General features: G+C 33.8%; 3 protein-coding genes across 4 annotated transcripts; 2 read left to right on the top strand and 1 right to left on the bottom strand.

The window, feature by feature from the left end:
• Positions 1-231: 231 nt before the first annotated feature.
• On the bottom strand, positions 232-8,332 carry LOC18613559 (zinc finger (CCCH type) helicase family protein). The gene is made up of 14 exons (XM_007050856.3): positions 7,918-8,332; positions 6,812-6,989; positions 6,037-6,210; positions 5,738-5,885; positions 5,027-5,341; positions 4,554-4,700; positions 4,301-4,481; positions 3,704-3,984; positions 3,493-3,615; positions 3,268-3,412; positions 2,759-3,027; positions 2,490-2,684; positions 772-1,299; positions 232-586 (listed from the first exon to the last, which is right to left on the bottom strand). Exons 1-14 carry the CDS (start codon positions 8,078-8,080, stop codon positions 365-367), a joined length of 3,069 nt encoding a protein of 1,022 aa, XP_007050918.3. The 5' UTR covers positions 8,081-8,332; the 3' UTR covers positions 232-364.
• A 4,747-nt stretch (positions 8,333-13,079) lies between these two features.
• On the top strand, positions 13,080-15,377 carry LOC18613558 (NADH dehydrogenase [ubiquinone] iron-sulfur protein 5-B). Its single transcript, XM_007050855.3, has 2 exons — positions 13,080-13,310; positions 15,088-15,377. The coding sequence occupies exons 1-2, from the start codon at positions 13,161-13,163 to the stop codon at positions 15,187-15,189; spliced, it is 252 nt and encodes an 83-aa protein (XP_007050917.1). The 5' UTR covers positions 13,080-13,160; the 3' UTR covers positions 15,190-15,377.
• Positions 15,378-19,656: 4,279 nt separating this feature from the next.
• LOC18613557 (serine/arginine-rich-splicing factor SR34-like) lies at positions 19,657-24,661 on the top strand. 2 transcript variants are annotated; one of them, XM_007050853.3, is made up of 14 exons: positions 19,657-19,798; positions 19,915-20,010; positions 20,826-20,891; positions 21,003-21,077; positions 21,182-21,284; positions 21,376-21,422; positions 21,543-21,600; positions 21,806-21,855; positions 21,970-22,026; positions 22,174-22,325; positions 22,403-22,504; positions 24,010-24,043; positions 24,225-24,319; positions 24,462-24,661. In XM_007050853.3, exons 2-14 carry the CDS (start codon positions 19,924-19,926, stop codon positions 24,463-24,465), a joined length of 930 nt encoding a protein of 309 aa, XP_007050915.3. In that variant the 5' UTR covers positions 19,657-19,798; positions 19,915-19,923; the 3' UTR covers positions 24,466-24,661. The 2 variants fall into 2 exon arrangements, with proteins under 2 accessions (XP_007050915.3, XP_088659637.1); XM_088803511.1 differs by lacking the exons at positions 24,010-24,043; positions 24,225-24,319; positions 24,462-24,661 and adding an exon at positions 23,327-23,353.
• Positions 24,662-24,915: the final 254 nt, after the last annotated feature.

Below are 24,915 nucleotides of genomic sequence, written 5' to 3'. Positions count from 1 at the left end.
TTTTCCTTTGTTTTTTCTTATGCCGAGTTTGTAGAGAGCGAACTGTCATAAATTTCCTATCAGTTTTAAAACACACAATCCATTGCTCTCCTTCTCATCACTTGTTAATAGGTTATTTCAAAGAAATATTCACATTATATGTAATTTTTTTATTGTGAATATGATTAATTTTAAAACATTAATTACAAATACTCGTTTTTCTTCAACAAATGCTTAATAAGCAAAGTCTATAAATAAAACATACATATATATATATATATATATATTGAGTACTAGGATGAATGGCAATTGTAAATGACTATATAATTAGCGATATTTACGAGCAAAATCCTTAGAACTCATTGCAGACAGAAACCATGAATTTTCAAGATGTTTTCCGGTCATGCAGATGTTTGTGAAGCACAGAAGCATAGTCACCAAACTGGATATCACTAGGTGGGTGCAGGTCAAACACATATGAGATAGACCTCGATGCCAACATTGGCTTGTTAAGTGTGACTGTATCCAACAACTCCCCAAAGCTCGTCTGATCAAATGGAAATGACTCAGTAAGGAAGAAGAAGCTCTCTCTTGCCAACTTTTCAACCTGAAACAATAGGATACCTTAAAACATGTACAACAATAAAACCTCTGTTGATATATATATATATAATGTGTGTGTGTGATCATGTGACCATGCAAATGAAAATTGAGATATTTCAAACTCAATGATCACTTTGTTTTCCAGGTAAATTGCAAGAGCATAACATTAGTATAGCAAATGGCCATTACCTGTAGCTGTGAAAATTTGATGTTGTTCATGGCAAGGATTACTTTAACCTCAAACAGGGCATCACTCAATACTCGGATAGCCAGATACTCAAAAAAGTTCTGTACAAGAATTTTCTGCGTATCCAAATCTTCAGCATACCCATCCAGATAAGGAAACCACAGCACAAGCTTGACTTCATTCCATGGAATTGGGTTCTCCCCTGTATAGGAAATGATGGTCTGGTAGGGATGGTGCAGCCCCCATAGGATTCTAACACCAGTCAGTGATGGGTCAGTTATGTATGTTTCTGTCAGAGATGTAGTGGAGATAATTCTTGATGGATCGCAGTGGTTAGCAAGATTTGAGGTGAAATGCATATTAGTGTCATCCAACAAAAGGATGCATCCATTGGAAGATGTTGGTAATAATCGTAGAAGAGATGATGCATCAGCATGCTCATCTTCTGGCAGACATACGTCTGAGCTATATGATGAGACTGACTGATAAGAATCATGAGAGAAGAAACACAAATGTCCATTCCTACAACCCTGCAACCCACTTTCACAGTATTAAGAAACCATACACTCTGGATAAATAAATTTTTGCTTTGGAAGCAATTCAGAAGGAAAAAATATCAGTAAAACGTAAAAGCTTATCCTACAGATACGTAAATATTCACAATAGGAACCCTATGGCTGCCTGCTAAGGCACATATGAATTCTACCAGTTGCTGCTATTGATTGAGTTGTCATGCACACGGGGCCAACAACATAAATTGAGGCATGCTAATTAATGTCCAAAAACTCACCAAGCAAATGAATTGCAACCTCAAAAGCAGCATTTAACTTCTACTATCAACTTCACTAAAAGCAGTTAGCTATTGCCATCATTGAAATTATATTGCATTGCTTAAAAAACTAATATTATGCCCTGATTCTTAGTTATAACATCAATTACTTCAATATACCATCCCCCACTGGCAAAGGCAATGCATTTAAAGTATCATTGAAGAATACTAAATAAAGAGCCCAGGACCCCAAAAATTGAGTTCCATCAAACAGTGTCCCTGAATTCATTATGTGCTGAAAGAATGATCTGCATCTATCAACTTAAAAAGGTACCCAAACTAGTTAGTACATGGGGCCAGGAAATTTTCTACATGATTCTTCCTGACTGCATCCGATGTCATCAGACTAAAATCATCCAAGTAGAACTGGGGTTATAAGCAGCTATTGCAAATGGTTAAACTTCAAAACTATAAAAGAACTTATAGTTATTCTTTTCCATTTCTTTTAACATCAAATAGTTAATTCATAAAGGCAACTTTAAACAGTAATAGATACTAACTATACAGCTAACATATTACCATAAAAACTGCAAGCAGGCACCAGGCTAGATTGTATATCATCATGCACATGATCACCGTCAAAACTAAAATGTTGAAGGCTATATAAGTATCAACCAAATATTCCACCCTTCCATCCCCAGACTGTTTCAATGAAGATAACAAGGTTTGCGGCTACATAAATATAAGAAAGTATCCTCCCATCTTTAACATTTACCTTTCCACAATTACCTGACAATATGATGTGCATAATCACCAGTAAGCTGGGGTTGGCACCTCAAGGTGATGGGGACCCAGTGGGTTTCAACTAGCCCCAGAGGAAAGTAGCAACATATATAGTGGTGTCAAGGACCAAAAATAACATTTTCAAGAACTAGAGCAACAGGAAGTTACCTGCAGAGAGAAAAAGAATTTGCAAGCTGGTTTTTTTGCTTGGAGTGAATGAGAAAATCCGCAGAGACTACCCCTGTTGCAATGTCCATTGACAAAATAAACACACAGAGGAGTCCCCCCATTGACATGAGAATCATAGTCACCGATAATTGCCTGGTGATTACCAGAAATGTCTCCCGCATATTGAACTCTTATCTGTTGAACGTAACAAGAAAAGATCAACTAATACGCCCAAAGGTGATGCATGCATGACATACCAAAAATAGTACCTCCTTGATAGCATTTGCCAAATTTTTAGCCACATCATTGGTATGGAAGTGATCAGAAGCAACAAATGGCACAGCAACACATTTCCTTGTTTCAAAAGATTGCTCAAGCTGTTCATCACTCGAAGAAAGTGCATCGGTTTCTCCCTGTGGCTGACATTGAAGAAGGCAAGTGTGTCCAAATTCATAAGGAGAATAGTAGGTTGGTATGCCATCGGATGCAGCCAGAAAGTTAGGCCGGAAACAGTGCACGGAGTTTTGTATGTCTTCATCTGAAAAAGAAAGATGTTCAAATTTGAGAAGACACTTCTAAAAGATAATGTTAAGAAACCACTGAAATTCTATATTTTGTGTGTGTGTGTGTGTGAGAGAGAGAGAGAGAGAGAAAAACAAGGCTAGCATTGTAACTTGGACCATCAATGTTCATAGACATAACTAGAAGCAATCACACAAGATTATTGTGAAAAACCAAAAGAAAAAGGCACAAATGTAATAGTTTTATAAATTCATACACATTTCAGAGACATGGTGCAGTGATGACTGCACAAGATGATGGAAAGAGCACCATTCTTCCTCAAGCTTGGGCAGCAATAATGTTGCAGCTTTCATTTCATCAAACTTCAGCAGTTGTTTCAAATGTTCAAGACGGTGTTTATCCTTCAGAGAAAGGCAACACTTTACATCATAAATGCAAAAAAAAAAGGTTGAATCCTCAACCAAGTTAGAACATACTATACCTTAAAAACACGTTGCCAAAACTGAAACGCACATAAGTTTCCCAACAATACAACCTCCTTTCGACCAGTTAGGACAATGTTGTCACTATCTTCACAAAAGTAGCAGTTTATGTGCTCTGTAAACTGAAGTAGAAAACTATTTATCAGAAAAAGAGAAAAATTCAAATAAGTGCACCCAAAACACAAAAATTTTGTTCTTAATAGGCAGTACCAAATGCTCCCCCCCAAATGGATGAAGAATGGGTAGAGGTTGAGTATCCATCAATATACCCAGAAGAATGCCTTCGCGCAACATCCCGACTTTCCCAAACTTGACAACAAACACAGATGCATCAAAGGACAATGAGAAACTGGCAAGCAGCCGTCCATAAAATGTGGGTTCATAACGGCCCCTTGGTGATTTTTTTTCTACTGCTTTCACATGAGCTAGCAAATTCAATGCATCTTCCACAACTTCTGGATCTGGAGGGTCCAGAGCCTTCTGCAACAAAGCTAACCCCAATAAACCAGAAATTAGAGCCCCATTTAACTTTCGTCAATGTAAATAAGCAATATAAATCAGTGCATACATAAGTGTAGGTCATTAACAAGCAAGTAGTAGTTTGCATATGCTATCCCAACTTTCTAGGGAGACTGAAGTCAAATATGGATAGGACAAACTTTCACAATGCAGGCTCAAAACATTCTCTCTCAATTAAAAAATACACAAATTGTCTCTTGACATTCAAAATCATAAAAGGAATTCTAAACCTACATAATAATTAATGGTAGAACTTTTTATGTTACAATCAAAATCATAAAACCACACCTTTGGGATCATTAATAACTCTGGATTCAGCACAGCAAATCTGAAGCACTTGCTGCCTCAATGACAACTTCAATATAGCTGGACGCTCATAATCCTCAAGTTTGCTAAAAAATGATTGTGTAACCAACCGATATACATGGCCATCACAAGTACGACCAGTTCTACCTCTCCGCTGCTCAGCCTATAAAATCATGTGAAAATTAGGATCTAAAATATAAGAAAGAACATCAACCATCAAAAATTCTTTCAAAACCTGAGAGTTAGAAACCCAAACAAGCTGTGTTGAATCCTTTCTTCGAGCAGTGTCCCAAAAGACTTCTAAAGACCGGCATGAATCAATAACAAATGCCACTTTGGGTATTGTCACAGATGATTCTGCAATATTTGTGGCCAGTATTACCTGTGTAAAATAGTTTGTTTGTTTTTTTTGGCCAAATATCCACAAAAACAAAACAAGATATGAACCTTGAAGAAGAAAGAGGTGGCAGCTATTGATAGATGCAGAAATTAATAAAAGTCAACTGCATACACAACCTATGAACCAAACTAAATTCGCTGCTTAACTGCAAACAATCATATCTTTTAGAGAACCTGCTCAGAAATGAGAAAGCAATTAAAGGATAATGCTTTAAGATGCATGGGCATAATCAATATTTTACAAGTTCAACCATGATATATAGGCAGTCATAATTAGGTTAAAAGAGGGAAGACTGGTTAAAAGTATACCTTACGATGCGATTTCCAGATTTTCATAGCCATAAGAGCTTGTTCAGTGTCAACACTACGATGTAAAATGTGAACCTTAAAGGATGAACTAAATGGCTGCAGAAGGTACCATTGCTGCTCAAGGGCATAGTATGTTGGAAGAAAAACCAAAATGCTCTTTTCAATATCTGGCTCATTTTCATGGATGTACAACACTAATTGATGGATAAGTTTATGCACTTCAGGCTTAATTTCAGCATCTGCCATGGAAGGGCAAGGACCAGAACAATATCTTGAACTTATTAACTCTGAACTGATTCCGAGTAACTCAGTCACCTGTTAAAAAAGAGGTAACACAATCAAGGATCAAGATATCTATGCAAGGAATGGCTTCAACATCATGATTCATAAGTTTATATACTCTTGAAACCTCTGGAAATGCCTCTGACATATCCAAGAAATCCAAATCTCAGTTACTATCACATTTAACAAGGCCAAATATCATTTTAGACCAAATCAAGATATCAGCCACCTCATCTTTTCATGATATATTCAAAAGCTTTGCACAGTAAAAGCTGCTTTCCTTAAGCTTGTGATTATTGTTTAACACCACCTCTAGTACTTCATGAAAAGTAAATTTTCATTGTAGCATTACCAAAGATGCATCATCAAGCCATCTATCTCTCAATGAACAGGTTTGAGATCCCCCAAAAACTTTCAAAATCAGCTGACCTGCTCCAGATATGAAACTTGTCGCTGGAAAATGTCTTTCCTGTTTGAGCTCGGAATTCCCAGCACCTCAACTCTTTCACCTCTACCAAGGTCCTTGAAGTAATCCCTGTATCTTCCAATATCAGCAGTTGCAGACATCAACACCACCCTGGGGAATTGACACATTTATCATTGAGATTGAGAAAACTGTTGAATGATAGTAAAGCATTGCCCAAGTCCATGTTAGCTGGAAAAGAACAGATTAATGGAATATTTAAATATCAGGAAAATAAAACATGAAACTGAAAGAAGATGTTAACCTCAGGTTTTTGTTCTTCAGCAGAAATTGCTTCACGCAAACAAGAACAAGATCAGACTCAATAGATCTTTCATGCACTTCATCAAGAATAATAACCTTGTACTTAAGTGCATGGAACCCCTTATCTCGCAATTCATCCAACAAAACTCCAGCAGTTTTGAAAACAATCTTTGATCTGTGAAAAATGAAAAGGAAATGAACTCAAAAGTATAAAATAGATTCTGACAGAAGTAAACGAGAATGCCAAGAAGTGGCTGCAGAAATTGAAGCAGGTTGTATGTACTGCAAATATTTTACACTGTCATGGAGGGAGGAAAAAAGAACGAGACAGAGGTGGAGGGACAGTAGCAACGAGGTGTATCTCAACACCAATCAAAAGGATAAAGCAAAGTTGATGCTAACTCTGTGAACTACTGCAAGTCATAGTCAACTAAAATCACTCTGCAGAAGCACCGAAGGGTAATGTGGACTCATCTTTTGACAATAATTTATGTATTGCAGAGTAGATTTGTTATACTTCAAATTTATGAGAATAAGAATCAATAAAATACCATTAAAGGTGATAATATCTTTTAAGATTAGCAATTAGTTTTATAATATCTCTTATGACCCTTGGCTGACTAAGGATCAAAGATAAGCCCTCTCTTGCTTATAATTTTTTTTTTTTTAAATGAAGACAATGAAAAGCCCTTCTTGCTAAATAAATGGTGAAAATTAGTAGTAACATTTTCGCTACCAGCCTACCACGCATAATTAGTTTATTGACTACAAAATACCTAGATGATAGAAGCTTTGAATGACCTATATGGTATCCAACCTCGTCACCCAGTTCAGAATTTCGAGCTTTTGCAACCATTTTGGCAACTGCTACAACAGCAAATCTCCTTGGCTGTGAGCATAAAACAGGAGCGACGTTTTTCTCCAACAGGAATTGTGGAACCTGAGAGCTTTTCCCTTGTTATAGAAGAAAAATAAAAAAGAAAAAAGACATTAGCTTCTAAAAAGAATATAATTAGATCAGAATCGAACAAATGGCATACTCATCTGTAGAGATAGAATTGACATCATAGAGGAAAGAAACAAAGCTAGCTATTCTTCTCCAGTATAAGTAGATAAATGGATTAATCACTATATAATTTAAAGAGGTACAAGCAACAACACCTCAAACTTTTATTGCAACAGATCTTTAAATTCATACACTATGACTTGACAAAAGAACAAAGTTTTTGCAAATCAACCAGCTATTATTCAATTTAATGTTGGTTGCAAATCAAGCGAGTAAGCGATTTTGTTTTTGAAAGAAGTCGAAGAGCATGTAACTCCATTTCAAAGGAATCCCAGCTTTCAATCTGTCTTAAAACCGAATGAAAAAGAGCAGAAACAAACGAGTAAGCATTGTAATATATCTGGACTGCGGAAAACTCCATTCGACTGAACCAAACAGATGGTTTTGACTTAGGTGAAGCAACTTGCTCCCTTGAATTTTTCATTTTACTCATGCGCAACAGAAGTAATATTGACATCCAAACAGGGTTGCAAGGAGGATTAATGATTTAATACGGATTCTTTTCTTAAGCTCACCACCAACCAAACAGAAAATTAAACCAAGAAGGAAAAGGCAATCATATAAATCGCTTTTTCTACACTCAAAGCCATCAAAGCACAAAGAATAAAAACGATATGAAAGAAGTGAAAAGCAAGTTCGATAAGGCAATCAACAATTTCTCCAATCACCATATTAACAAGAAAGAACTTTATTCTTTCCATCAACGTGATCAGCAACCAAACACGGCCTTAGTAAGTTAGTCAAACGGCAACTTCAACTGTCGGGAAAAGGGGAGAAACAAATTTAACGTAAAACGGTGAAGAACAGAAGTAGTACCGCAGCCGGTTTCGCCGACGATGAGAGTGACGCGATTCTCAAGTATTTTCTCTACGATTCTCTCCTTGAGCGCCATCACGGGGAGAGACGAGAACTTGGAGGACGGAAATGATGACGAATACGAAGAGCTACACGATGCCGTTGGAGACGATGGTGACGCCATTGTTTGACGTTTCGGAATCGCCCTTCTTTTTTTCTTTATATTTTCTTCTTCCGCCTGTACTACTGCTTTCGCTTTTGCCTTCTGTTTTTTGTTTCCTTGTTATAGAGGTGGAATGTGGAAAAAGTGTACCCTTCCGTTGCCTTCTGGCTGAAGTATGACTCTCCCGCCCTCGAGCTTGTTAGTCCATTTTCAAGGAGAGCGGTAATCAGGGAATGACGTTTGTAGTAAGATCGTGAACAGAAGTACGGACATTGACCCTAAGTCAACATTTGGTCACTTTGATGTTTGACGGTTGTTGATCCTTCCAATGGCTCGCTGGCGTTGAGAAATAGGAGATGATGGGGAAATCTCGCGTGAAAAAAGCTCTACTCCTTGGTGCGCACGTTAGAAGCGAAGTGGGCCGCGTCTTTACGTTTTGGGAATCTAAGCGGGTCCAATGATTTAAGGTAACGTTGTATAAGGAAAGGAGGAGCATTTTTTTAATATATTTAGTTAAATTATATTATAATATTTATTTTATAATAAATTATTATAATGTAAAATTGTAATGTAATTATATTATGGTTAATGGATATAATGTGATTGCAGTTTAAAATTAATGCAATCAAATTGTATTATATTCTGTAATGTTATTAAAAAGATTTTTACTCTTCAATTTTGTTATTTTATTAAAAATATTTTATAGTGTTATAATTTGTTTTTTTTATATAGATTTCGAGAGATATCTCTTTATTACTCTCAGTAGCCATGGGGATTCTTAATAAAATTTATATTATCTTTAAAAGAAAAAAATTAAAATAAAATATATAAGATTATAATAAAAAATGAAAATGAAATATATGACATTAAAAATATATTTAAGAGATTATATTATATAAAAATTAATAATTAAAAAATACAAGTATATTAAACTTGCATTTGAATAAATAAAGATAATTCTGAAAATTGACATTACATTTCTAACAAAATACTTATAAATCAAATGTTGTAATGTTATCTTTTTTACATTTTAATAATTACTTTGCTTATATACCAAACAGTGCAATATTATATTCACTGTAATTACATTACTTGTATTCACATTACTTGCAATCACATTACATGTAATCACATTACATTGTAAAGTATTAAATGTTACCTAAGCGTGATGACTTTAACCATATGATTAAGATTAAGTAAAGGATTGATTGTGACTACACAATTGACTGTATTTGTCAATTTTGACCCCAAACGAGTTGGTTATTTAGTTTTGATTAAGTTATTGGTTACTTTAATTGTTTTTAATGATTGATTGATTCGGTCGTTAAGGAAGATCTCCCTCAACATCGATAGAAAAATTGAGAAAATATTTTTTTATTTTTAATATAAAGGGAATTACGTTTGTAATCCTCATTAATTTTTCTCCCATCTAACCATCCATCCTTTGATCAACATTCCCTCAATTCCAAAAATCTTAAAATTAAAAAAAGCACTCCCTCAATCTTAATGAAGTCATCATACCGTATCTGAAGATTAAAGCATCATCTTCGACCTCACCTCCTTGTTAGCAACTGCTTAAGCCTTTTTCACCGATCGTCGCCAATCCCAACTCCCAAAGCTAAGGTGAAGACTTATTAGTGATGACATATGGTTGTCCTGAATAAGCTCTTATTGTTGCATTAATACATGGTATGTGGGTATTAAATGCTTTCATCCTTCATATAGGAGAATGAATAAGGACATTAAATGCCTTCTACTTGCTCTTTTTATCTTTCATTGTTGGGTTGCTAACTAGTTATTATATATATTATTAATGGGTTATTTTTTGGCTTGGCCCATTTAAGTCCAAGCTTAATAAAATTCTAACCAATCAAGAAATTTGACCAAATCATGGTTGGCTTCAATTTGCTCAATTTTTTCATTGGTCTAGTCAATTTCAATTGATTATGTAGCCCATTTGATTTGGTTAGTTTTGGCTTCCTCCATAATCGAAATCAACCAATACTCACCTTTAGATTTGATTTGGGACTTAGGATGGTGTATTTGTCATGTGCTGGAACTCAAGCATAATTTCATACAACCTTAAACTCTGAAAATATAGCTTAAGTAAATCTTAAAATCCACAAAATAGCGGAAGCAAAAGAAAAGAATAAAAGAGAGAGCTTTTGAGAAATAGAATGCTTTGTGTTTCTTCAAAGGGTTGTTACAAGATAAGATTATGTTATAAGATGAAGGATAATGATAAGAGATTTAATTTGAAGAGATTATTCAAATTAAATCCAAATCCTAATCTTAATCTAATATAATCTAAATCTAGACATACATAATCAAATTCAAAAGTTCAAATCAAATTACAATATTTAAGTTATACTTATTGTTTTGTTTGTCTAGGTTGCCTAGCCTGCTTGTGTTGTTGTTTGCTTGGCTGTGTAGCTTACTTGGATTAGTCTGAACTTTTAGACCATGACATCCTCCCTCACTCAATCCAACAATGCCCTCATTGCTAAGAGATGCATTATTACATTACAATTGTCCTCTCACGCCTTAAACGACATCATTTGTGCACTTTTGGCTCATACGCATTTCTTTGGAATGTATTGTTTCCTTAGGCACTTGTTGTAGACAAATCCCTTTTTTCCTCAATCCTTTAGTTTCACAAGTAATTGGTTGGTCTCGATGATTCTGTGCCCATGTCTTAGGCTTTTTTATCCTTATTTATGACAATCCCGTCACCGCTGATCTTGATCTGTCTCGAACCATACAACATGCCACTGTCATTTGTTACTTCCGTAAGCACAACACGTCGTTACTCAATCTCAATGCGCTTTTAGGCTCTTTTGATCGTGGATGATAGCACTTTTTGCCACTACACTAGTTTTTCTCTTTTTCCTTGTGCAACACTAGGCTCCTTAGATGTGATTGTTTATCGGGTTTCTCTACATGTTGGTTGCCACTTAGATCTTCATTGTTTGTCATGATGGTTACAAGCTTTTTACATATAGGGCAGTCCCTCGTCAAATGTTGTTCCTTGCACAAGAAACATTTGAGGGGTTTCCTTTTTTTTACCCTTCCACTTGGTGATTACCTTGGTCCAATGGTGTGGAGATTTTTTATCAGCCTCTTCTTTGGACCCACTATCTTTCTCTTCCCCATTATTACCTTTTCCTTTGGGTTTAGAGAAGAAAGGCTTACTGTCAAACTTATACAAATCCACCAATGATTCCACCACAATCACAGCCTCGGTGACATTCTGCACACTTCTATTTTGGAGTTTCAATTTGGCCCACAATTTGAGACCATCTATAAAAGAAAAGAATGCCTCCATTTTACCAAGATCGTTAATTTGTAACAATAATTCAGAAAATTGCTTAACATATTCTCTTACCTCACCTGGTTGGGTAAACCTTTTAAGTTTGCCATGTGCCTCATCATTTGCGTACTCAAGGTAAAATTGCTTCTGGAACTCCCCTTTGGAACTTCGTCCAACTGTTAATGGTTACTCTCCCAAGCTTCGTATCGCACCTACATCTCCACCATAACAATCCAATGTCTACAAAATACATTGCTACGAAATTAATCTGTAGAGCATCTTTCGTGATGCCCATGGCCTTAAAGTATTGCTCCAAGCTTCAAAGGAAATTTTCCTCCTCTTTGGCTTCTCTCTTACCTTGAAATTCCTTGGATTTTGACACCTTTAAACGAGTCCTCCATTAAGCGGTTTGCACCCCACCTATTGCTGTAACAACTCGACTAACTCCTTAAAAACCGCATCTTGATGGTTCAAAATCTCTACTAATTCATTGAAGGTTGATTGCAACTCTCCGCAAAGCTTGTCATCTTTAAACCTCAACTCCTCCACGTTGGCCTTAAACTCCTTGAGTTTGTCCCTAGTCTCTCCCACGACCAACTCCATTTTGGTTACTCAACTTTTGAAAAACGACATAATGTCCCTTGACTTATCTTGCTAGGCAGCACCTCTAGTCTCCCTAACTTCTTAAGATGGTGCAAACTGATCCCCGTCAATGCCATCTCTCTTCCTTGAACATTGATTCTAATATCAACTGTCACGTGTCGGAACTTAAGCCTAACCTCATACAAAAATAGAGCTTAAATAAACCTTAAAACTCATAAAATAGTAGACACAAAAGAAAAGAAGAAGGTAGAGCTTTTGGGAAATAAAATGCTTTGTATTTATCTAGAGGTGTTTACAATATAAAATTAAGTTATAAGATGGGGATAATGATAAGAGATTTAATTTAAAGAGATTACTTGTAATATTTAAATATATACAATCAAATTTAAAAGTTCAAATCAAATTACACTACGTGAGTTGAGCTTGTTTGGACTGCTTAATATGCAAATCTGAACTCTTGAATTGTGACATATTTGGTATAATTTAAACTTCAAATATATAATCTTGAGAAGAACTTTCTTTTAGTTTATAGGATTAAATTCTTTTATAGCAAATTTTTCCCTTGAAAATTAGGTTCTTTTATAACAATAGATTGATAATGCATTTTAAGCTTCGTTTTAATATACTTGGCAAATTATTATAGTATGTTAAGATGTAATACTAAAAAGTATATTTATTGTTATCTTACGAAAGATTTGGTTTCACATTTTGTAGTGAATTCAGTCTCCTTACACAATCAACTTATAGTTATTGTTATCGGCACTTTGGCTTTTCTTTTATTCGAACACAAGTACTCGACTGTTCATTGCAAGACAACCTTTTTTGTTTTTGGTTTAAAGAAAAGAGAGGTGCAATGGGGAGAATATAAAGAGAAAAAGAAGAGTATTTACACACGGCAAGGACCAATTACATGACTTTATGTTATTTTACCCTAATATCTACTTAGCATCTATTTAATTTGTTACTAGTTCGAGTGGTAGAGTATATATAACAAAAGAACAAATGTTTTACTAATACATTTTGTTATTTTCCAATGTTGCAATGGGTTGATTAGTCCGAAAAACGGATGACGACCCGTGGTCCATGGGTAGCCCGCAAACCCGTGCGTAAATACACACTTCTCCGCACAATCAGATTGAACATTTTTACTCGACTACAATCCATCTGATCGGGCGGAGAACGACAGACATGGCGTCAGGTTGGGGAATCAATGGGAACAAAGGTAGGTGCTACGATTTCTGGGTCGATTTCAGCGAGTGTATGTCCCGTTGCAGAGAGCCCAAGGACTGCGCTCTACTCCGCGAAGACTATCTCGAGTGCCTCCACCATTCCAAAGAGGTAATCTCTCGCCCTCTTCGTTCACTTTTTAATTTTTAATTAACTTATTCTCGCTTCGATTCCAGGATTTCTGCATTTTTTTTTTTGCTGTTGAGATGTTCCTAAAACCCTAACTCTTTTGTATTCTTGCCAATGGAGTGTCCAATTTGTTCTCTTAGATCATTTTTTTCGATTCATCACATTATAATCTTAGCCATTAATTACACTGGAGATATGCATATTAAATTAGATAATTAATTCTTTATTGCTTATTGAATTTCATGCTTGTTAGATATTGATATTGAGCTAGCTAAATTTCACGCCTTGCGTGTTCGCATAACCCCAAATTGGGCTGGAATCGGCTCAATTAGTTCTTTTGAAGATCATTTGTAAATAAGTAGTGTTTGCATCGTTTTGTTTCAATTGTAGTTCTAAATCCAAGTCACTGGTGTCTGTAGCATGTGTAGTTCTAGCTTACCCTGATTTGATGAGCCAAGCGCTGCTTATGACTTATTGTTAGTAGGTGCCTTATTTGCGTCACAGTGCTGCATCTGGGTGTGAATTATAATCCAGTGAGATATAGCTTCATTAGTTTGAAAATTCCTTTACCTTCAGGTTATTTTGAACTTTTCATGGTAATGGGTAATCTAAATCTTAATACTGGCTGAGATTCCACTCACCGTGGACTGTGGATACATGGAGCCTGTGCCAATGCTTCTCTACAAGACTATTATTATTTCTTTTTAATTTCTAATTGCATTCCTCATATTCATTAATTACTTTCTGGAACCAGAATTGCACAATACTATTCTGTTTTTATCACTTCTATTTCATTTTTTACCTTATTTGTTAAAGAAGGGCAATCTCCAAATTTGCTTCCATGCACATTAGTTTTCAAGAAGATGAAGTGTTATAGCAACTTAAAAGCAGGGAAAAGAAAAGGAGATATGATGTAATATGTTTGATCTTGAGTTGTATCTGGGATATGCTTTACTTGTAATTTAATTCATATAAGTCCAGCAGCATAGAAAGTTCAAATTCAACTTCTTTAGGTATATAATGAATTCAAAAATGTGGCACATGGTAGAGTAATAGATTAAGGATGTGTAGGCATCAATATCATAAGGGGTCTTCAAGAAGGTATCTTGAATTGCTACTATATATATGTTGCAAATTGATAACTATATGCTTTTCCGCCCATATTTGCTACTAGTTTCCTGCAAACATCAAATGTACAAGATAGTTTAAAAGGTATTAGAGCTTCAACCCCTGATATCTGGATCAATATGGCTGCGACTTTTTGCAGTAGTTTTAGGGAATTTGTTAAAATTTTTGTTTATACAGATTTATGAGTATGTTGTAACTGTAGCATCTACCCTGTGATATTGCTTAAAGGACATCAATTTTCTGTAACCTATGAAACTGTGTGATGAGATGAAGATGGTCAAGTGACGACAGGAGTGGTTTATTGTTGAAGAGCCCTATATATTCTCTGTGATGTTGTGTTTTAATGGTTTGCAGAGTCAGCTAGTCTGAATGCATAATCATGAAGGATAAATGAGCTTGTGTATATTTTGTTCATTGTGGCTTTATCATTCACTTCTAGATGTGAGCCTAGGTCAATGGTAAAGATAATCACACATTACTTTTTGGGACATGGCATTGTAGATTGAATTTAGAGCTTTTTGGTTTATCCCATAATCTTTGGTGATGATGTGCATGTCAATTTGATAAAATGGTGTTAGGATCCTTATCATATACCGATATTCATTATGGTCCATCTTGATAACTATTGCAGTTTCAACGAAGAAATCGAATTTATAAGGAGGAGCAACGTAAATTAAGAGCTGCTACACGGAAAGGCAAGGAAGGTGAAGATGGTGTTGGCCATCATGCATAGTAATAATTCATGATCCTTTGAATTTCCAAGAATAATAATGCATGGAGATTGTTGTATTTTTTGTTCGGATTGGTATTTTAACTCTTTTCGAAATTACCTTGGTTTCCTTTTCTTTGGAATGGATATTGTTGAACGGGTATTGTTGTTTTGAGCCTGTGCAAAGAGGCAATGATTAGTCTTTGGTCACATTCCTGGGTGTGGAGCAACATTATTTGAGAATCTGATGTGTCCATTGAACTCTCATAATATTGCAGTTATAGTTCAAATTCTGAGAACCATATAGTCTCCTTGGATTATGAATCTTTGAATAATTTTTTAATCATAATAATCAAGTGAATATTCAAGTGAACTTGAATATCATACATTCAAAACAATTTGCACGAAGGTAAGTGGCAACAAAACCTTAAATCTAACATCTTGTTCGCCACGAGCATTATAGGCACTTTTGCTAAACTAAGTTACTTTTAAAACTATATTATATAACATGTTACTTCATCTTAAGTATAATATTGATTGTTATTTAGTGGAGTATATTTTAATTTTGACATGCCATTAAAAGGGGGGTAAATTATAAAAACAAAAATTGTATGTGATTTGAGGTGAAATAAAACTGAAAAATTTTACATTTTTTTCTTGATAAATAAAATAGAATTTTACATAATTATTTTCAGATTTGGATATTCAAAAAGCAGCTCTTCGATCAGCTCAACAATATTTCTTTTGAAGATTGAAACTCATATTTTGGTGCATTATTGTTTGAAGAAGATATGACTGTTTTCTCTGAGAATTTTATCAAATACTTGGTTACATAACATCTAAAATGTAAATAAAGAATAAGTAAAATTTACCCAAAAACTATCAAGTTTCAAAATCACATACTTTTCGACAATACCCAAAAACTTAGAGTGACGAGCAAAAACTCGAAACAAGCAAGAAAGCAAGTAATCCATCTCTATTTAGCATATTTAGATTCTGTCTAAGAAGTGTTAAGTTTTACTTTGTTATTTCTCTAATGTAGGGAAAGTAAAATGGGTATAAAACCATGTCATGTCATTAAACTTACAAAAACTCAAAATGTGTCATAATCATGCAAAATATATTATTTTGCTTAGAAATGTTTATTTTGGACACTAACGGATTTTATATAAATTAATTCATATAGTAAAATCTTAAAATATGGGTAATTTAGTATTACTGACTTTTTTATTAGTAGATATACGCAAAGTTAGCTGCTTTTGAGTTTTGTGTCAATAGAAGAACAGATACAATTTTCTTCCACTCTCTTGCATCTCAAACTACGAAATGTGTGTAATCTTCCAACTTTCTTGAGAGCAATATTGGAGCTTCACCAAGGAATAAGCATATGCTTGAAAAGAAAAAAAAAAAAAAACTACAAAAGTCACATTGAAAAGGAATTATGAAGAAAATGTTTATTCAAAGGAAATACTACTAACTTTGCAAGTCACATTAATAGAAATTATACCAAGTAGTTCGTAAGCTTTAATTTCGATACCATTTTCATAAATTGGCTATAAATAATTTTAAAGAGTTTCCTCTCAACTTAATTATGATCTTAATTACATCTTCAACATTATTAAATATTTAAAAATATTTATTCTTTTACGAGAAACAAGTTTATGTAACAACCTATATATGTATTTCTATTTCAAAAAATAAATTTCTCTTCATTTTTGTTTTAGTTTATTCATTTGTATTATGTTCGTATTTGACATTCATATTGTATTTTTTGTTTTAGTTTATTCATTCATATCCTGTTCTTATCAGACATACATATTGTGTGTATGTTAGTTTATTAAAAATTTGTTTTTTATTTTGTTTAAATGAAAGAGCTAGCATAGGTAAATTTTGCCTATAAAATCCCTCCAATGTACAAAATCATCATAAAGAATTATAATGAATGTAATTTTGCTCATTTATAAACATGTATAGTTTGCTTATTTTTTGTTGTCGTCCTCGCTTTTCTTTCAGCCATTACAATAGGGCAATCACCATTTAGTATGTACAAATTAAGTCTTAGATGTCTTCCTTTCCAGTAGCATCTAAGATTTCATTTTTACGTGATAACTAGTGATTGACTTATACCAATGGCTAATAGAAAAGCCAGGACAGCAATCAAAAATAAACAAATTATACATGTTTATAATTCAGCAGAGCAATTTTATTGGCTAGCTTATATTTCTCTCATCTTCTTCGTATACTAATGCTTAGTTATTGGCCATGTTCTAACACGGTTCTGACAATGGTGATAATTTCATCTCTAGAATATTTTTCGTACTTTCTTTTCTTATTCATATTATCTCACTTTTTCAGACCCATTTTTATTATTTTAATATGTCAAAATTCCTTTTTTTTTTTTTTCAATTTCCCCGATTTAACACTATTATAAATTTTAATATGTAACTGTTTTTTTATTATTATTATTAAATGATCATTGAAAGGGAAAAAATTATTAATTTTACTTGAGCGTGATTTTTTTTTTCAAAATGAGATCAAGTTAAAAGAGAAAAAATGTATGCTTTGATGGTTGTTGCGGAAGGCCCTTTTGAGGAATTGGCTTGCTTTGATGATTTGTCTGTCTATTTTCAATTACTTTTACTTTTAAAATTTAGGGTGTTATTTCATAAATTGAAAAAATTCAATATTACAAATTTAAGTACTAATTTTTTATTTTAAAAATTTTAAGCACCGAACTTATGATATAAAAATTATTTGATATGCTACTAAAAATTAAATATTGAATATATTTTTTATTGAATATTTTGTAAACAAAGAGATATGATTCTATAAGTATTTTTGTATTGGTAAAAATTAAAAAATATATATAATTAAATAACACATATTTTTTAAAATAAGATTGACTGAATAGATTATCAACATATTAAACTTTTCTAATTTAAGTAGTTTTAGAAAATGAATTACTAAATAAATTGAAAAAATTAAATCATTGAAAAATTTTAATAATTTATTAAACACATCGTGTCTTTTGAAAGAAGAAGATATTTTAATGTGACAGTACGTTTGATAAACCATTGAAAATGAAAATTTTTATGTATGTGATAATTCATTTTAAAAACCACTTCAATAGAAAGATTTTAATGAAATCTGATAAAAAGCTACTTAATGTATTCAATCATTTTTAATAGGTGTTTGGTCTAGTTTATGGAAGAATCTTTTTATTACAAAAGCATAAGCATTATGCTAGGCTCTCAAAATTTTAAAATTTTTAACTCATTTAAACTTTTAGACAAATTTACATATCAAAACTTATTAAAAAAGTGTTAATGTGTAATAATAAATACCTAATGAGATTTTTTTATATTCTCACTTTTATCTTTTAATAATTCATAAATTATAGAAAAAATATTTGTTCACATTCATATAATAATTTAATTTATTTTCAATGATATAAAATTGTTCTAATTTAAAATTTATGATTTTGTTAAATTAAGTTGAGTTATTTATTTATTTATTTATTAAATTTGAATTAAAATATTGCCAAGTATTTTTTCACATATTACAGCACTTTGGTACCAAGTTTGTCAAATACTACATTAGTTTATCGTGATAGTACTTTTAAAACAACTCTACTTGAATAACATTTCTTATGCATTCTCTAGCCATGCCCAATAGGTTCTATTTAAGGAACAAATTTTCATTTAATTACACTAATCTTATAGTTTTTTCTTTTCTAATTATTTATTTTTCTATTTTAACTTTTATTAATATCAAGTACTTATAAATATCAACAAAACATCTATTTAATATTTTATTTTCAATAGAATACTAAACAAATTTTACAGTATACTTAATTTTTCAAAACTAAAAATTTAGCACTTAATTTTAGTGTTAAATATTTTCAATTTATCAGTTTTTTCTTGAAGGAAAAATAGGTCTAAAAATTTAGTTTTCCTTTTTTATTTATATTTATTATTAATTAATATTTAGTGATGTAAATACAATTATTTTATTATTAATAATTTACTAACCATGTTAATTAATGCTAACAAACAAAAGCACAAGATAGATAAATGTCAAATTATAAAGTGTTTTTCTTAATTTACCCTATTAAAAATGAATATCTTATTATACCATTATTTGAGTTTAAAGAGAAAAATGAAAAAGCAAAAGAGGTAGAAAAAAATTGTACTTATAAACTCAAATAATGAAACGAAGCGAAACATCCTACATTGTTACCAAAACAAAGCAAAGAAAATGATTCTTTATTTAACGCTCCCCTTACGTGGCAACATACAAGTGGACAAAATCAATTAAGCAAACGTTTGAGTGTACGTCAGCATTTCCCAGCACGAAATAAAGAGGGCTCAGCGGTTGCAACGAGGTGTGTAGCTGGACGGGTCAAGCCAGAAGATATACTCGTAGATCTGACGCCGCTTGATTGAAATAATATCGAAAGCGTTGCAAGTAGGTTTCTATACACTCGTCCACACCATAAGCTTTTCTAACATTGTTTTCTCGCTTAATCAGACCCTACCGTCCCCCTTTGTCTCTCTCAATTTTCAAAACCCTAAATAAATCTCTTTCCGAAGATCTCCGTCTCGTCGTCTCAGAACAACCTCCCTTCTCGCAAGTAAAAACCCTAATTCCTGAATTCAAACCCTAAATCGGTTCATTTTCCCCTTTTTTCTTTAAAACCTAACGGAGCTCTCCTGAGACTTGCTTTTGTTTGTGTTTTGTATTTCTCAGGAAAAAGAAATGAGTAGCCGTTCGAGTCGAACTCTGTATGTTGGGAATCTTCCTGGCGATGTACGCGAGAGGGAAGTGGAAGATTTGTTTTACAAGGTAAATAACCTTTCCTCTCTCTTTGGTTATTTTCAATTTCACCGTTAACTCTCCATTATCTTTGGTTAAATGGAAGTTGTTTATGAGTAAACGAGTCGTTTTTCTGTTTATTTGTAAAATGCTGGATTAAGAGTAGATTGCACTGCTTAGGTGGAACTTTGAACTTAAAAATATATATTTCAAATTTATGGTTTGATTTCCGTGCTTATGATTTGATCTTTAGGGCGTTTTAGATGCTAGGAAATGAAATTATGGTGTAAAGATTGCCAAATCTGGTCTAGAGATAAAGAAAGTCGATGAGAGAAATCTAGATGATTAATTGTATGGTTTTCCCACCTTATTCATTAGCAAAGATGTTGAGAGATTCTTACTACTTTCTGTTCTATTATACATTGAAATTAAGGGCTAGGACTTCAAATTGGATAAGAGTTAGTTCTCCATTAAAAAAAAAGCAGCTAGAAGCTAATTAAAACCAGAGAATTTGCTACCGAAGCCTGTTCTAGTTGGGATGCATAAATTCTAGTTAATCTGCAAATTTCATCTTTAATCCTGGTTACCAAAATCAAAGGAAAATATATATGTAGTTGTACTGTGCTTCTGTTCTATACATGGTTTGGTGCACATCAATTCTTCTTCTACTATTCCTATGAAACAAAGTTAGCCTCTTTGATTTATATGGAGTGAAACCACAGTTTTTACTGTTGACTTTGGTGAGTTATCTTGTTTGATATGGGTTTGAATGAATCTTAATATGCTTTTCTTAGATCAATAGGTTTTATTAAAGCTTACATATCTTCTTTTTTGTTTTGTTTCAGTATGGTCCTATAGCCCATATTGACCTGAAAATTCCACCAAGGCCTCCAGGTTATGCATTTGTTGAGGTGAGTTTAAAGATGCTGACTCTTTTTTTGTTTATTTTTTTTATTTTGGGGGTGGTGGATACTATTGTTTTTGGGCTTTTGTTTCTTGTGTTGATTATATATTTTTCTTAGTTTGAAGAGGCTCGAGATGCTGAAGATGCTATTCGTGGTCGTGATGGCTATGATTTTGGAGGACATCGTTTGCGGGTTAGTTATTCTTTCTTGCATGTTTAGGGTTTATTTAGTATCTATCCATTGTGTCAAGGATTGGGCTCTTTAGGCTATGTTCTCATGCTTATAATTAATTACAGGTTGAACTTGCACATGGTGGGCGTGGGCGTTCATCAGTAGATCGTCATAGCAGTTTTAGTGGTGGGCGTGGGCGTGGGCCATCCAGACGTTCTGAATATCGTGGTTGCATATCTATCTGATTCCCTTCATATCCATTTGCTAGGTAAATTTGGCTGCATATGATTTGTCTTTAATGGATTTCTATCGTGTGCAGTGTTAGTCACTGGATTGCCATCTTCTGCTTCATGGCAGGACCTTAAGGTAAAAGTTGATTTCAGTAATTTTGTGCCCCCAACCCCAATTGAAAAATTAAATAAAGAAACCTGTAATGTTAGAGGTGAAGGAAGTTTAAACTTTGTTGCATGATGTATTTTTCCTCAGGATCACATGCGTCGAGCTGGGGATGTTTGTTTTTCTCAAGTTTTCCGTGATGGTAGTGGTAAGACACTATGTTGGATCCTCACAATTGTTGGCTGATCCTTTAGCTTTTATGTACAATTGTAGTTTGTTTGAAAAATTAGTCATTCTGTTTCCATATTTGAATTGATCAAAACCATAACAATCGGGTCTAGAGTATGGGAATGAAAGTTAAATCACTTTATTACTATGGTTTTACTGATATAAGTTGTGTTTTGGTTTTGCAGGAACAACAGGGATTGTGGACTACACCAACTATGATGATATGAAATATGCTGTAAGTTGCCTTTCTTACTTTTTACACTATTGACAGCGTGGAAGACTGCCTTAACTTAGTTAATGCCATTGAGTAATTTTGATTATGTACGAAAATTCCTGGTCTTTTTTGCAGATTAAGAAACTTGATGACTCTGAGTTTCGGAATGCATTTTCTCGGGCTTACGTTCGGGTATATGATCTCCACCTAATCTTCTAGAAACTGAAGGAAAATGATTCAGTGAAGATTAAAGCTTAGCTTGCTTGCTTTTTTTAATGCTATTTCTCTTTAGTTGCTATTATTACATTCCATTATACTTACTATACTTTTTGCCAATAGGTTAGGGAATATGATTCTAAGCGGGACTCCTCTAGAAGCCCTAGTCGTGGTCGATCACTCTCAAGAAGCCGTAGCCGGAGCCGAAGCCGTAGTCGCAGCCGTAGCCGCAGCCGCAGTCGTGGACGGAGCTATAGTCGGAGCAAGAGCCACAGGTTTTTCTTATTATTTTAGGATATGAAATTTTATTTACGGCTTAAAGTTGCATGTTAAACTTGCAACTGTGATGCAGCAAGTCTCCAAGAGCAAAACCTTCGCGAAAGTCACCAGCAAAGTCAAGATCTAGGTCTGCTTCTCGTTCCCGCTCTGCATCAAGGACTCGCTCTTTGTCAAGGTACACTTTCTTTCCCCTTACCATAATATGCTATTCAGTGTTGTTAGTTACTGGTGGTTGGTTTTACAGATAATCCTTCCACTATTAACTGCTTGTGGTCACATGTAAATGCATCAGATTCGTTGACCTTGCAGTTGATTTTTGGCTGTATTTGAAGATTCCTTGTTTAGAATGAATCCTCTAAATTAGATAAGTGTAGGGTGTGTGACTTAGAGGTTACAATCATTTTGGTTTCTCAAAATGAAAAAGAATTGGAATGAAATAAGTGCACTTTTTTGAGAAAGTGAACTAACTCATTTTGAAGAATGAATATTTAGTTTGCTAACTTGATGGAATGATTTGGCCACTCATTACATTCTATCGTCCCCATTTCTTACTTCTGTATTTGTTTACTGGCGATAAAATGTTATTATTCACCTGCCCCTTTAACACACAAAAAAACATATGCATCTAATCGTAGTGTAATACAAAGTGAAAATTGGCAGACCTTATGTTACACCTTCAATAACAGTAATTATTTTTTTATTTCTTTTACACTTAGTTTATTGTGTAAGGTAAAGGAATGTGGTGGAGACATGTTTGTGTGCTTCTTCATTCATGGGATCTAATTGGGGTATAAATGATTAGATATTTGCAAATACTTTTTTTGGACTCAATGTTTTTCTTGTGGTTGTCAACATGAAATTTTGCTTTTAACGTACATGCTTTCCTCATCCAGAAGATGGATTATCTGAGAAACTGGGTCCAGACTAAACCCAGTTTTTGAACTACATCCACCTTTTTTCTTTTGTCATATGAAAATTGCCTTGTTTGTTTTTTTAGATATGGATAAATGCAGCAAACTGGGAATTGGATATTAGGATCTTGTGGGAATATGGTTCAATTGCATGCAACTCGTTTGGTTGCAGAGGTATGCTGTTTTTTAGATGGGCAACTTTAAAACCTTCAGTGTCCCTTCTCTAATGTACATAGCATCATAAATGTCCATGGGTGCTAGATTTGGAACAAAGGAGACAATGGACTGCGATAATAGAGCTGGATTTCTTTACAAGGAATTGCAATAGTAGAGCTGGATTTCAGTGAAGTAAATGCATTGGGATTTGCAAGTCACCATCATTGAGCGGTAGAAACATTTCACTGTCAATTTCAGCTCCAGATATTGCCAAGCTAATAGGACATGCTATGTGGATTAACCTGTGGATTTTGGTGGCACATAGCGAAGCATGCTCATTCTCTATCCACTGGTGTCGGAATATGAAAAATAATTCTTTTAAGGAATTTCATTTTGTTAGATTAGGTTTTTTTTTTTTTTCCTTACGTAGGCAGGTTTGTGAGCTGGTCCTATTCTTTATTTCCTTATTTAACTGCTAAAGATTTATGCTTTCTTCTTTATTCCTTTTGAATATGGTGATTCTGACGTGGAAGGGGCATCAAGGCTCTTGGATGAAAGTTGTTAAAAGGAAGGTGTTGATTTTAAACTTGGGTTCTTTCTGGAACTTTTGCAGATCTCGATCAAGATCCAGATCTCCTTTGCCTTCTGTAAGTAATTTTTTTGTATATATGTTGTCAACTTTTCAAAAGTCAAGGTGCTTTTTTTTTCGTGGAGAAATTGGTTTCTGTACCTTTGAGCAGTTTCGTGCGAAATTTGCCTTCTGTGGTTGACCATTCCCTCCTTTTAGTGATCATTATTTGTTAATATCATTTAATGGATTGTTCGCAGCGTCAAAAAGGAAAGAGTAAGAGTCCAAAAAGACGCACTGTTAGCAGGAGTCCAAGTGGGAGCAGAAGCAGGAGTAGGAGCAAGAGTTTATCCAGGTCTTGAGCTCAAGCTCCTTTCTTTTAAGTGTCTTTTGTCGATATACTTTCTTAGTTATGAAGATGTTGATTTCATTCCATTTATATCCAATTCTCGTATACAAATTTTCACTGCAGCCTGACAGCAAATTTCATTTGACAGGTAAGACACAATTGCTGAGTTGATTTGCGACCCAGAAGCTGAAGACTCTTATTAATTTAAGTTTTTTATTAAAAAATTACCTTGAGCACTGGAAAACTTGTCAAAAAAGTTTAGCAATCATGTTGGATTTCATTAAAACATTTTATGTTTGTGCTGTTATTGAAGACATTTTATATACCTGTTTTTAGCATTTAATATTATGATTGATTGTTGGTTTAATGAATTTTGTTGGGGTGCAGAGAGGTAATGGAGCACTGCCTTAGCATTTAACTCACTGTATGAACCATATTAAAGGAAGGTGGCACTGCCAGTTTAAAAATTGTGTGCAAAAACATTTTTGAGATAAGATGAGAAGGGGAACTAATGAATAAATAAGGAGATGCAGGTATAATGTCGTATTCTGTGGACAAATTGGTAAGTGACATTGGGGCAAGTTGATAAGTGGGCACGTGAA

This window comes from Theobroma cacao, chromosome 1 (assembly GCF_053813885.1).
Source record: "Theobroma cacao isolate CCN51 chromosome 1, ASM5381388v1, whole genome shotgun sequence".
NCBI classification, from domain to species: Eukaryota; Viridiplantae; Streptophyta; class Magnoliopsida; order Malvales; family Malvaceae; genus Theobroma; species Theobroma cacao.
This window is presented reverse-complemented; position numbering and strand designations above follow the sequence as displayed.

Bases quoted from the DNA above. Each gene is read 5' to 3' on its own strand.
- LOC18613558 (XM_007050855.3), top strand. From the start codon at position 13,161: ATGGCGTCAGGTTGGGGAATCAATGGGAACAAAGGTAGGTGCTACGAT. The intron at 13,311-15,087 runs GTAATCTCTCGC...TAACTATTGCAG, and splicing joins GCCTCCACCATTCCAAAGAG to TTTCAACGAAGAAATCGAAT.
- LOC18613557 (XM_007050853.3), top strand. From the start codon at position 19,924: ATGAGTAGCCGTTCGAGTCGAACTCTGTATGTTGGGAATCTTCCTGGC. The intron at 21,078-21,181 runs GTTAGTTATTCT...AATTAATTACAG, and splicing joins TTGGAGGACATCGTTTGCGG to GTTGAACTTGCACATGGTGG. The intron at 21,285-21,375 runs GTTGCATATCTA...TATCGTGTGCAG, and splicing joins CAGACGTTCTGAATATCGTG to TGTTAGTCACTGGATTGCCA.
- LOC18613559 (XM_007050856.3), bottom strand. From the start codon at position 8,080: ATGGCGTCACCATCGTCTCCAACGGCATCGTGTAGCTCTTCGTATTCG. The intron at 5,342-5,737 runs GTCAGCTGATTT...CTTTTTTAACAG, and splicing joins AAGTTTCATATCTGGAGCAG to GTGACTGAGTTACTCGGAAT. The intron at 3,028-3,267 runs GTATGAATTTAT...TTTCTTTTTCAG, and splicing joins GCACCATGTCTCTGAAATGT to ATGAAGACATACAAAACTCC.